Here is a 14,533-nt window from a genome sequence, read left to right on the forward strand (position 1 = left end):
TATCTGAATTGCATTAAATTCTGCTGCTATAAATGAAGCCCATTGTGGGAAAATCTTGTAATACCTGTAATTCTCATTTTTAAAAAACTCTGGGTTTTTATATTCAAGGCAGTTTTGTCACTCAGGAGTGACAAATAATGAGTGTTGGACTTGGAATCGGGAAGGTCCAGGTTCAGGTTTGTCCTCAGACATTGAAATGGAATCTGTAAATAGTAGTGATAATTAAATGCCCCTTAAAAAACTCATTACTCAAGCAGTCCTTCATTTTAGTTGAGAAAATATTTAGCCCTTACTGTGATCAGAGTACTATATCAAGTAAAGTAGAAAAGACAAAAGTTTATATAAAACTCATTTTGTGCACTCTCTGAACTTTTAGTTGCACACACACACACACACACACACACACACACCGTCATACTAATATACATATCACTCTCTGAAGAAATACTTAGCATTGAATGGCAGTGCAGAAGATTCCAGAGTTAGAACCATGGGCTAGGTACTTAGCCTCTTAAGTTTTACTTAACCTCATCTAAAAAGTGGAATTGCCTATAAAAAAGGTTAAAAATCAAAATACTTTGTAGGACTTAGTGTTCTTAGTTAAATCAATGTCAGTATTATCTCTGCAAACTCAGTATCACAAAGACTATTTGGAAGTAACCATGATTATCTACTTCCTCCCATTGCTTACTTATTTGGCTTTATTGGTCTAGTTCACTGGGTTGTCTTAAAACATGACATATCTTGCATTTATTAATATTTTATAAAATATGATTTCTTCTGTTTTCATAAAATTGAAAATAAGCATTTTTAAGTAGCCATAGTAAAGTATGACAGGAGATAAAAAGACCCCTTGATGGGTGATCACAGTATCTTGTTATTGCAGTTACTTAAAATTTTGTCTCTTCTCCTTGCTAAAATTAATCCACACAGAATATCTGGCTCAGTACTTGAGAGATCTTTACTCTTAAGTACAAGGGAAGCCAGGTTGTCATTTGTCCTACTAAGTTTGAAGCGCCTCCAATACTGTCATGCTAGTACAGGAATTAGGCAACCCTAAAAATAAAACTAGTCTGATGCCCTAAATTTAATGCTAAGTATTTTCCATTGGTTAGACTCAATGCAGGCACTTTTTTCAACCACATTGTTTGCTGCTCTTAGTTGTAACTTCTTGATATTTTAGAATGATATGATTTCTATGAAATATAAATTTATGTCAATTGCAGGACCCCAGTTTGTTGATGATCCATCCCAGTTGCCTCCAACCCAGTTGCCGCCCTCACCATTTGGAGATTACCGGCAGTATCAATAATGAGACTATTGCCCTGAGGTTTCTTTTTAGAATATGATCTTTAGTTGGAAGACCAAGTTACAGGTCGGATTTGGACAAGAAGGGCTGGATATACTCTGAAGAGACACTTAGCACTTTTTCTATTTAAAGGAACCTGGGACAGAAAGTCTAAAAGCTTAAATTTTATTTATTCATACTTGGATTGCATTCGTATTAAAATTAAATGTCTAACATCATATAAGAGGAAATACTTTTAACTGCTTAGAAGATGAAGGACCAAAGGGAGAATATTGAAATTGATTTCCTAGTGGACTTCTGCCTGGTTTTTTGTTCTGTGGTTCAAACAATAATAACCCCTGGAACTTGTTCTTTCTTTCACGATTGATGGTAGTGCTTCCACTTTTTATCCTCAAATACTGTCAAATATCTTCCCAACAAAAAATAGATCTAAATCTGCATATATTGGAGTTAGAATCTTTTCTTACTCCTGAAATGGATTATGTATGAAAGGGATGCCAACCCAGCACAGGTTATTTTTAGTAAAATACTTTAAACATCAAAAGGACACTGGAAAGTGCTGATTTTTCACACAACATCGCCTTACAGGGAAAGTGAAATATGCTATATATGCTCTTCTTTTGAGACTTCTCTGAGGCTACTGTGCCTTGGTTTCTGACCATTAGGAATCTTAGCAGAAATGATTGGTATCCAAAATGCTTGGTCTCATAAAAGAAGAGCTCAGAGCTAGAATAGTTTGCATTATTGGAAAAGAAAAGTTTTTTGTTTATTTGTAAGATTGAAAATAAAAAAATCAAAATTTTTTGTGATGCTTTTGTAATTTCAAGCAACTGATTTCACATTTCTATAAATGTGAAATTTTTTTTTAGTTCTGGAAGATAGGTGAGCAGAGTTAGATACTTCTTGATACATTTTATAGACTGCAAGAAAGATAACCAAGGGGCAGCTAGGTGGCATAGTGGATAAAGCACCGGCCTTGGAGTCAGGAGTACCTGTATTCAAATCTGGTCTCAGACACTTAATAATTACCTAGCTGTGTGGCCTTGGGCAAGCCACTTAACCCCATTTGCCTTGCAAAAACCTTAAAAAAAAAAAAAAGAAAGAAAAAGAAAGATAACCAATCTCTTTGATTTGCAGCATGGTTAACAGAATGCATTTTATAGAGTGCTAATTATGTACTATAAGGAGTAGTACATAAGATTAATGAAACAGTCCCTATCTCCATGGGATCTAGTTTGGTGACTGCTTGCAACTGCTTGTGTGTGAAATAGAAAGCAAGTTTACAAAGCATTATTAGTGCATGTGCACCCAGATCCAACCTAGTTATGTGCTCAATTTTTTAAAATGCAATTTTTGTTTTAAGAAAACAAAGCTCTTTAATTATTAGTTGCAAGAAGGCTAAGAAAAAAAAATCAAAGTGGAGGATTCTAAATTGCAGACTTAGATCTATGGTAGTGCAACCTAAAGTTCTACTCTCAAATGGAATGCCAAAAGTTTGAGCTTTTAGAGCACTAATGCATTTTTCTCATATAACTACTAAATTCTCTCATCTTACCTCTCTCCCAAGGATAATTTGGTTTCATATTTCATTGAGTTTTAATCTGGGCTCGAGATGAAGCTATTGAATGAGAGTTTCATATGCCTTTTACGTAGGTGTTTAATATTCTGCTTTGAGTAAATTGAAACCATTCAATCCTTTGCTCAGGTTTAGGATTCCCTATCATGACCCTGACCTGGGAAGGATGGTGGGGAATTCTAAAGCTGGGTAAAGGAAAATTTGGAGGGTTAGGAATTGAGTTCAGAGTGGAATAAAGTCAGGGCTGACCTGGACACTTCCCTTAAATGGAGATTCTGGGAGACTTGAACCAATTGAAAAATGACCTGCATGTCAAGGTCAGGAATGGAAGTCAACTTCTACCCTTTTCCCCTAGTTCCACTTTCTATGGTAGTTCTTAACCATGGATCCAGGGGCCCACAATCTGGAGAGATTTTAGGTGGGGCAATGAATTTGATTGGGAAACTGATTTTCACAAATAATTTCCTCCAGTAGATTTTTTTAAAAATCATTTTTCTGAGACCATTCATAGATTTCAGTTACTTGATGAGTAAAAGACAAGCTTAAGAACCCTCTGCTCTAGGTCCAAGGAGATCTAAACTGACTTCTCCCATGTGGTAGTTGTTATAGCACAGTGGATAGAGCACCTTGGAAAGATGAGAATTAAGATCTAGCCTCAAGACACAATGCTAGCTGTGTGACTGAGCAAGTTGCTTAACCTATAACCTTGAAAAAACAAATCAGTTGCTTCCTAAGCCTGTCTTTTCACAGGCTACATCCTGGTTCTTGTAGCTGATCATAAGACCTGAAATATCTCACTGTCTGGACTGTCCAATGGACTCTTTCCAGCTAATCATTGCTCTTCCTAAAATGTGCTCAGGATTGAGAATTGTACATTATGCCCTCAGTGGGACCGTCGCTAACATTATGCTTCTCCTTAACAGTCTAAAATCAGGTAGCTTATTTGACTGCTGTAACACTAATGTGCTCACATTTTTTTCAAATGAACTATACATCTGTGTCCATCTAGTTCTTGAGAAGTTGGTTACAATTTACTATGTGTTCTTGAGTGCTACTCACATCTAGAGGAAGGTAAGCAAAGCGAAGTGGGGCCTCAATTTTGAAAATTGGTTCGGTTGCAAGTTTCACACCTAGGAATTGGCACCATAAAAGTGAAAGAAGCAATGAGAAAACTATGGCTTAACAAACTGTGGTGTATGTATGTCATGGAACACTATTGTTCTATTAGAAACCAGTAGGGATGGGAATTCAGGGGAGCCTGGAGGGATTTGCATGAACTGATGCTGAGTGAGATGAGCAGAACCAGAACACTGTACACCCTAAAAGCACCATGGGGGGCAATGATCAACCTTGATGGACTTACTCATTCCATCAGTGCAACAATCAGGGACAATTTGGGGCTGTCTGCAATGGAGAATACCATCTGTATCCAAAGAAAGAACTGTGGAGTTTGAACAAAGACCAAGGACTATTAACTTTAATTTAGAAAAAAACAACTGATATCTTATTGTCTGATCTTGCTATTTCTTATACTTTGTTTCTTCCTAAAGGATATGATTTCTCCATCACATTCAATTTGGATCAATGTATACCATAGAAACAATGTAAAGACTGGCAAATTGCCTTCTGTGGGGGGTGGGGGGAGGGAAGTAAGATGGGGGGGGATTGCTAAACAAATAAAATTTTTTTAAAAAAAACGATTCTATCAGGAAGTATAGTAAATATAGTTAGTAGCATTTAGTTTTTAGGCCTCAAATCCTGGTGTGTCCATCACCTAGGCCAAGTCAGCCTCTCAAAGTCTGTTTTCCTCATGTTCAGTAAACTGGGGACATTTGTACTATACCTTAGAGGTATGGCATGAGAATCAGATGAATTGTATGAAAATATATATGCAAAAATTGATGTTTTATATAAAGTTCCATGAACATCCTCCTTTGATACCATATTCTTAGGTTGTGGAAGTGACCTGACCTTGGAATCCAAAGCTCTGGCAGGGTCTTCATAAGCTGGAAAAGCTTGTTGGGATTCCAATCCCATACTGCTCAACAAGGACTTTACTAGCTCAACAAGGCTGGCCATCAGGTGGTGAATTTTTCAGTCCTGTCACCCCAAGAAACAAAAATGCCGAACAACTCTGTGGATGTTTTCCACTTCAATAATATAGGTGGAATTGTGGATGGATAAAAGGGTAGAGAAGTGGGGCACTTCTCAGACTCTTTGCAAGTATTAAGTTGTTTTCAATGTCTTTTTGGGCCAGTGAGTGAATACTGAAGTGTCCTCATTTAAGTCTTTAAAACCAAACAAAAAATAACTAAATGGAAGGATACCTCACAAATGGGTAAACTGGAAGGATTCCTTTTTAATGCCAGAAAGCACCAAAAATATATAATGGGATAATTGTACTGCCAGCAATGAACATTTTCAGCAAATAGACCACCATGAAGATAATTGCAATTTACTAAATTACATGACCATCTTTACTGTCAAGACCTTATAGACTAAACATCTTGATCCCCAGCAACTTCAAAGCATAGCTCAGGAACCTCTTCCATGATGGGCACTTTCCCCAGCTATTATTAGTTCTCTAATCTTGTGATGACTTTGTTGATAAGGGTTTACTTGGGTCCGTGTTGTATTGGGTGGTAAGCTACTTGAGGGGAGGCGCGTTTGTCTTTGTAGCCCAAGAACTACAAATTGAAAGTGGGCATGGAGAATATGGCAAATATATTGGAAAAGATGGTTCAGACCAAAAATGAAAACCAATGGCTGATAAAACTTGGAAGCATTTCTCCTGCATGTTGTGAATACTTTTTTTATGCAAGGCAATGGGTTAAGTGACTTGCCCAAGGCCACACAGCTCAGTAATTATTGTCTGAGGTCAGATTTGAATTCAGGTACTCCTGACTCCAGAGCCAGTGTTATATCCACTGTGCCACTTAGCTGCCCCCCTGAATACTTTCTTAAAGAATAGAAAAGGTCCTGAGAGTTAATAGAACCTACTGCTTTAGAAACAATTTGCAGGTTCAAATCTTGTTTCCATTATTTACTATCCATATGACCTTAGACAAGTCATTTCCTCCTTGGACTTCACCTTTTCTCATCTGTAAAATGGGCTTGGATTCTCAGATAAAATTCTGTATCTTCATGGGAGTCAAATTGTGTAGTGAGTGAGATCAACTAAAGCAAAAGTCAAACTCAGATTTGAAGGAAAAAATAGAAAAAACTGCTAAATTGCTGGCAGATGTTTCTATTAACATAAAAATTAGAAGTCAATATTTTTCTAAACTCTCAAAATCTTTACCTTCAAGGTACAATATGTCACTCAATTTTTTTTTGTACTCAGCTTATCCATATATGTAGGTAAGTCCCCTAGGTCCCTAGGAATATAAACTCAGTTGAGGATGACGATTGTTTTATTTTTGCAACCACAGTGCTTTGCATACAGTAAACATAGTGAATGCTTGAATTGAATCCAACCATCTAAACTTTTCTATATGTTTTAGGGCTATCATCATCCTCTAATCACACATTCATTTTGCCATAGTCATCTTTGATCCTTTCCCTGTATCAAATTAGTTGCCAAATTCTATTTGATCAACTGGTCAACTGATTCCTAAAGCAGAGAGACATAGGTATGGAAGTAGAGGACCAGGTTTGGTATCAACAAAAAATGAATTTTAATCTTGCCTTGGCTGTGTGATTTTGGGCAAGTCCCACTCAGACAACACTATAAGCTCTAGATGAGTTGCAGAACTGTATCAGTGGAGGAATCTTACACATTTGAGAGATCTCTACACAGACCTCTACAAGTCCTTCCCCTCCCCACTCCCCAAAAGCAATGTTTCCTTTGTCATATAAATGGCTCCCCCTTTCCAATAAGATAAAATTCTATCATAGTTCACAACTTGGGTCCAACCTTTTATTTTGACCTTATATCTCACTACTTTTCATTCAACTTTATTTTTTTAGACAACTTTCCTCAAACTCAAATTTGCATATTTTGTGAAAATGGGCAGCAATTTTTTCCAATTACATGTAAAGAAAGCATTCCACATTTTTCTGCCTTCTCTTCCCACCTCCTTCCCCATGGCAGCTACTAATCTGATAATGCTATACATAAAATTGTTTTCAACATATTTTCATCTTAGTTATGTGAAAGAATCAGAATCAAAGGGGAAAGAACCCTAAGAAAGAAAGAAACAAAGCAAATTTTAAAAAGTGAAAATAATGCTTTGGTCTACATTCAGACTCCTTCTCTGGATGTAGATAGCTTTTTCCATCACAAATACTTTAGAATTACCTTTTTTTTTTAGGTTTTTGCAAGGCAAATGGGGTTAAGTGGCTTGCCCAAGGCCACACAGCTAGGTAAATTATTAAATGTTTTGAGACCTGATTTGAACCCAGGTACTCCTGACTCCAGGGCCCGTGCTTTATCCACTGGGCCACCTAGCTGCCCCCCCCCCCCTTAGAAATATCTTTGCTCTTTGAAGTACTGAGAGAAGTTTATTATAGTTGATCATTATATAAGGTCACTGTTAATGTGTACAGTGTTCTCCGGGTTCTGCTTGCTTCATTCAACAGCAGTTCATGTAAGTCAAGATTTTTCTGAAATCTGCCTGTTCATGATTTTCTTACAGAACAATAATTCTCCATCACATTTACATACTACAATTTGTTCAGTCATTCCCCAATTGATGAGCACCCCCTCAATTTCCAATTCTTTGCCATTTCAAAGAAAAAAGCTCATCCTTTTAACAGCAATAGTCTACACTGATGTTTTATGACAATGGGACAGTGCTATCTTAGAAGAATCAAAATTGCAGCTGATGTAAAAGCCATTAGAATGGTATGCTGTTTTGTCCGCTAACATATAGTTAATTCTTATGAGCTGCTAAATGTTTTTCTTTAGCTTAAGTCCAGATCTGTGTATAGGCAGGCTGTAGAATATTACTAATGATGCTTTAAATAGGAGAAATGACAACAGTCAAACAATACCCTCTCTAAACCCTGGTATGCGAGGACAAAAATGAAATGGGCCTTTCCCTGAAGGAACTTACATTCTAATGGAGAATTTAAAAGTTCATATAAAGTGATTCCTTTTGTATACAAAATGTGATAGTTTGGGGGAGATTTGAGACATGGTCAAAAATGTAGGAGGTGAGGGCAGCTAGGTGGCGCCCTGGAGTCAGGAGTACCTGAGTTCAAATCCAGCCTCAGACACTTAATAATTACCTAGCTGTGTGGCCTTGGGCAAGCCACTTAATCACATTGCCTTGCAAAAACTTAAAAAAAGATGGCATCTCAAAAATGTAGGAGGTGAACAAGAAGTTATAAAAACCCAGAAAGTTAAGAGTATTCAGTATCAGATGTATTTGGAGAGAAAAGGAACCATTTTGGACATTTGGAAAGGGTGAGGACCTGAGCACTGCATTATCCATAAACATGTTTTAAAAAAAGGGGGCAGTTAGGTGGCATAGTGGATAGAACACCAGCCCTGGAGGCAGGAGGACCTGAGTTCAAATTTGACTTCAAACACTTAAACCTAGCTGTTTGACCTTGGGGAAGTTACTTAATCCTTTTGCCTTATTTAAAAAAAAAATAGGAAGACCTTTAGCTGTTGGGTGGATACTCTTTGGAGGCTATAATGAATGAGGGAAGGTAAAGGAAAGGAAGGAAATAGCACTTATATATGAGGCAGTTGTCTCAGTAGATAGATCAATGGGCCTGGAATCAGGAAGACCTGAATTTAAATCTAACTCAGGCATATACTAGTTGTATGACCCTGGGCAAGTCACATAATCTCTTTTTGCTTCTGTTTTCACTAGAAAAGGAAATGGCTAATCACTCCATTATCTTTGCCAAGAAAATCCCATGGATAGTATGGTCTACAGGATCATGAATTTAGATACAATTGAACAACAAGAAGACCTTCTTTAGCACTTTAGAATTTGTAAAATACTTCTTATATGTACCATCTCATTGAGATCTAGGGTTATTCTCATTTTATGGATAAAGAAACTGAGGCTGAGAGGTTAAATGACTTATTCAGAGTCACATAACCAACAAAAGTCTGAAGATTCAAACTCAAGTCTTCTTATGTTACTTTGATCACTAGGCTATCTCACTGCTTATCAAAATTGTGGTTGAGGGGCGGCTAGGTGGCACAGTGGATAGAATACCCTGGAGTCAGGAGTACCTGAGTTCAAATCTGGCCTCAAGACACTTAATAATTACCTAGCTGTGTGGCCTTGGGCAAGCCAATTAACCCCATAGCCTTGCAAAAAAAAAAAAGAAAAAAGTGTGGATGAAAATCCACTAACTTCAACTCTGAGTCCTCCTTGTCACATGAAGGGGATCTTCAGTTCTTGAAGGCTGTACTAATTGTAGTCCAGGCTCCATCAGGCCCTGACAAAATTAAGTCAATTAATGAACTGTATGTCTCATCTGGAGCTCACCAGGTTGGCCGCTGGGTGGTGAATTTTTCCACTCATGCCAACTCTTGAAGATCATCTCCTAAACTTCCCTGGACTGTAGTCTGGACAGACATGAATGGAATTATAGGTCTTGGAAGTATTGGATTACAACCAAGAGAAGGAGAGGAGCAGATTGACCTGTGCCCTGGAGAAAAGATAACTGATCATTAGGTCTTAATATCAACCAATGTCCTGCTTTATATTTGGTTAATCATGTAAGTTTGTTGGCTGGTTTAAGTTTATAGCTGTTTGACTTTTCAGTTTAACAAATTGTGGAAGAGAAAAACATTATTTAAGATCAATAATCAGAAAGTTTTTCTAAATAAGAAACAAGAGACTGAAATGCACAAAAAAGTAAATAGTTTAAAAGGTTTTAATGCAAGCCAATAGTAAGGAAACTGCTTATGACTCCTGTCCTTCCCTTGCCTGGGTGACTGAATTCCTTCATTTGAGAGACTATGTTCCATCAAAAAGACCACCTGCTTCGATCATCCTTGTCTCAAAATCTATCCCTAAGACTCCAAAAGTAATTGTAACTGCTGAAAGAGCATCATTCTGAATATGCAAGATACTTGCAAATTAGGAGAGTACAGTGAAGGCTGCAGAATATGGCTTATTCTTCCCTTGCATTACAGCACCCCCTGGCGGCAAGGTTTTCAGATTAAAAATGATGGCTCCATTCTGAAATAACCATGATTCCAGAGTGCTGCTGATGAAACACACTCCCCACCTCCTTGACAAGGAGAGTGCAGAATAAGATAAAGCTTGACTATTCACAGGTAACGTGACCACTCTGGCCTCCCTATCTGAAGACCAGCGTTATTATATTTTACCCTACAGACTTCTCCAGGATCCTGAAGGGATTGAGGAGTCTCTCCTTTTTAACACAGGTTGTACTTCCTTATTTTAGAAGCTGGGAGGCAAGTACTTCAATTTCACTAGATCACATAACACTAGATGTGATGAGTAGCTCTTAATTTAAATACTTAGTCCAGAGTGATTATCTTTTATTAACTTCTCTTCTTTGCAAAGAAGGGCCATCTCTCCTAGCAAGAAAAGACAGCTTTATGACAATGTACAATCTTATATGCAGTTTGAAAGGCTTGGTCCTCTCCTCCATGCCAATCATTACTTGGAGTTACAGTTTAATTAATAACCCCATACCATTCTCTAATAATGTTTTCCCCACCCTGGTCATGATACTAATGAACATATGGGAGTGTACAGTTATACTATGAACTTCATTGAGGAGCAAAGGACAAGGACACAGATCCTAGGTCAACCCCTGACTGGTTGAAGCTAGTTTTTTACCCCCCAACCCAGATAAAGAGCCTTACCATAGGCTGAGTGGACCTTATTCAGCTCAATGATTGGGCAGAGTCTTTTTTTTTTTAAGGGTCATTTCTTTTGTCTTATACTCACATATAGCAACATAGGCAGACCTCCGTCTTTGTAATGTAAACTAATAATCTCCTCTTACATTCTGTGGAAGCCCCAAACCCTACATTCCTCATATAATTTTTCTTTTTAGATTTTTGTAAGGCAGTGGGGTTAAGTGACTCGCCCAAGGTCACAAAACTAGGTAATTATGAGTGAGGCTAAATTTGAACTCAGGTCCTCTTGACCCAGAGCCAGTGCTCTATCCACACACTATCTAGCTGCCCCACTAGATTAGGTTTTTACATAGGGCTATTTGTTTCAGATTAGTCACCCAAAGTCTTGCTTCTTCTGTTGGGCTCATGCCCCAGACCTAAATGCTAGAAATATTCTAACATCTGAACTCTTGGATACCCACGTTTATGTGCCACTCCCCAAAATCATAAAGGAAAAACAAAATCAAAAAAGCCAAAAGCCCAAGTTCATTTCAGGACTATATATATGGCTGAAAGTAGGGTGCCCTTGAGCACTCCCCCATCCCTGCTATGAACAAAGGAATCCTTCACCCTATAAATCTGAGTTGCTAATTTAAGCCATTTTAAAAATACCATCCTTGGGGTGGCTAGGTAGCCAGTGGATAAAACACCAGCCCTGGAGTCAGGAGTACCTGAGTTCAAATCTGGTCTCAGACACTTAATAATTACCTAGTTGTGTGGCCTTGGGCAAGCTACTTAACCCCATTTGCCTTGCAAAATCCTATAAAAGAAAAAAACCTGACAATGCTGTCAGTAATAGAGATTCTGATCTCAGGTGGGTGGTCTAGGCATATGCCAAAGCCCCATTTCCCATTTTTGTAATGAGGTTTTCCCCTCCTCTAGTGAGGAGACAGAAAGGAGATAAAATAGACATTTGTCCATTTAAAAAAAAAATTAAACAAAAAATAAAAACTGATTATTCCACCCTTATTAACAGTGACCAGCTGCAATTCCAAAGGATTTTTATGCTGAAGTATGCTCCATATCTGAGAAGTTTATGGACTCAGAGAAGAGAATGAAACTACTTTTTGGACCGGTCCCATATAGGAATTGACTCTGAATAACTATTATAAGGTCTTTTTTTTTCCCAATGAACTTGGGGAAAAAAAGAAAAAATATATTTTTGTTAACATAAAAAGTCAAATTATAACTGATGATTCCAAGTCAATCACTATCTTTGCTGTGTTTATTAACCAATCCTCTTAAAAACAATCCCAAGACTCTACCTAAATTCTTTAGCTTTGGGGCACTGGAAAGAACATTGAATCCCTAGGAGTCAAAATGACCTAGAATTTAATTTCAGTGTGAGACTAATTTTCCATATATATGTAAAATATAGATAGAACTCTGGCTGTACCCACTTCAGAAGATTCTGGCAAAAGTGAAATGAAATTCAAAAAAACCTTCAATTCAACAAATACTGTCAAATATAATTGCTGGGTCTAGTGATTTTGCTTTGGGGTTTTTGGGGGGGGGCAGTTTGGAGGCTATTGGGGTTAAGTGATTTGCCCAAGGTCACACAACTAGTAAGAGCCTGAGGCTGGATTTTTCAGGTCTTCCTGACTCCAGGATTCTAACTTCAATGTCACCTAGCTGACAGTCTCAGAGTAGGAAAATATTCCCATCATGCATGTTGCCAAATTTGTTACCAATAAGTGTTTTAATAACATTTCCAATGACATGCCCTGTTAGTTAAAGACCAGCTTCATTGTTGCCACAGGCTCAGTAATTGGAGCAGGTTGCATCCCATTCCTGGACTCATACCCTGCTTTACTGAACTTAAAAAATTCAAACTATGGGAAAGGCATAGGAAAGTGAAGAAGAGCCTGGAAAGGGCAATTGTAATGATCAAGGGGTTGTATGAAGTAGGATTTGCCCTCTGAGCAGCCTCTTAGAAGGCAGCTGGATGGTTCAGTGGATGGAGTGTAAAACCTAATCAGGAAGACTTGAATTCAAAACCAACCTCAGACATTTCCTAGTTGGATGACTTCTGGGTAAAACACTTAGTCTGCCTTAGTTTTCTCTTCTGTAAAATGAGGATGATAACACCTCTCAGGATTGTTAGGTGAACTAATATTTATAAAGCATTTTGTAAACCTTATAGTGTTATATAAATACTAGCTATTATTACCATTATTGTGATTGAAGACACTGAAGCCAGAGGACCAATGTTCCCATCCCAGCTCTGCTAATTATTCCCTGGGGGGCCTTGGGCAAATCACTCTTTTATTTTCTTTATGAAAAAAGAAGTTGGGGGAGGAGTGGGACTTCATGATATCTCTTGACTCTGATCTTGAGAATGTCTTCTAACAACCTTTGGCTTTCTGCCTTAGCTAGAAAGGAAATGTTAACAAGCGCACTATGGCACTGACCCAGTGATTCCATTCTTTGATTCTTCTGGTTCCATGAAATGTAGAAGCAATAAAGTTTGTTGTAGTGTAAAAATCATATCTTCCCAGAGTCTAGGGTGGGACTCTGAGCTCCACAGCCTGCTCCCCCCCCCCCCCCGCACTAACATGCCAATCAGACTGAAGTTCAGAAGAGATTAGGTCTGAATTTATAGATCTGAGAAAATTAAGAGAAAAAAAGAAAGAGGAAAGAGAGAGACAGAGAATAGGGAGGCTGACAGAAAGACAGGTAGAAGAGTGCCTAGGACAGAGGCCAGGAATAACCTCTTACATTAAGGGGTGGGACATAGATGATGGTGACTCAACCACAGAGACTGACAAAGAGCAGCTAGAAAGGTAGAACCAGAAGAGGCCAGTGTTATGAAATATCTGGAACAGGAGTTCTTAAAATGAGATCCATGAACTCATTAAAAAATTTTATAACTATAATTGGTTTCATTGGTTTTCCTATGAACTGTATGTATTTGAAAACACTGAGGGGTCCAGGTCCAAAGACTTCATAAAATAGCCAAAAGGGTCCTTGATAAAAAAATGATTAAGAATCCCTAGTCTATGTATACCATGGAAACAATGTAAAGATTAACAGACTGCCTTCTGTGGGGGATGGGAAAAGGGAAGCAATAGTAGGGGGGAAAATTGTAAAACTCAAAATAATAAAATCTTTCTTTTAAGATCCGTCATCTAGGGGGTAGCTAGGTGGTACAGTGGATAGAGCACTGGCCCTGGAGTCAGGAGTACCTGAGTTCAAATCTGGCCTCAGACAATAATTACCTGGCTGTGTGGCCTTGGACAAGCCACTTAACCCCACTGCCTTGCAAAAAACCTTTAAAAAAAAGAATCCCTAGTCTAAAAAAAAATTCTTAGTCTAGGGGCAGCTATGTGGCATAGTGGATAGAGCACTGGCCCTGGAGTTGGGAGGACCTAAATTCAAATCCGGCCTTAGACAATAATTACGGAGCTGTGTAACCTTGGGCAAATCACTTAACCCATTGCCTTGCAAAAACAAACAAAAAAAGAATCCCTAGTCTAGAAGGGGGTAGTAGTCAATTTGCTAAAAGCTGCAGACATCAAGAAGGTTAAAAACCAAAAAAAGGCCATCCCATTTAGCAACTAAGAGATCACTATAAGGGCAGTTCTTTGGTACAATGGATAAAGCACTAGCTTTGGATTCATTCAGGAGGAGGGGAGTTCCAATCTGACCTCAAGACATTTGACTAACTAGCTGTGTGACCTTGGGTGAGTCACTTAACTCTGACTGGGTCACATCCAGGGCCATACATGTTTAGTCGCTAGACCCAGATGGCTCTGGAGGAGAAAGCGAGACTGGTGACTTAGTACAGCACCCCTTGCTCTAA

General features: G+C 38.3%; 1 protein-coding gene across 2 annotated transcripts in view; it reads left to right on the forward strand.

Annotated features, from left to right (window-relative positions):
- Positions 1 to 3,237, forward strand: part of TIMM17A (translocase of inner mitochondrial membrane 17A) — a 63,993-nt gene extending 60,756 nt beyond the window's left edge. For both annotated transcript variants that reach the window (XM_074222365.1, XM_074222366.1), the window contains one exon: positions 1,227 to 3,237. In XM_074222365.1, the coding sequence (XP_074078466.1) occupies positions 1,227 to 1,312 (86 nt within the window). In that variant the 3' untranslated portion in view covers positions 1,313 to 3,237. The remainder of the gene's footprint in view (positions 1 to 1,226) is intronic.
- The last annotated feature ends 11,296 nt before the right edge of the window (positions 3,238 to 14,533 follow it).

This window comes from Macrotis lagotis, chromosome 2, assembly GCF_037893015.1.
Source record: "Macrotis lagotis isolate mMagLag1 chromosome 2, bilby.v1.9.chrom.fasta, whole genome shotgun sequence".
NCBI classification, from domain to species: Eukaryota; Metazoa; Chordata; class Mammalia; order Peramelemorphia; family Peramelidae; genus Macrotis; species Macrotis lagotis.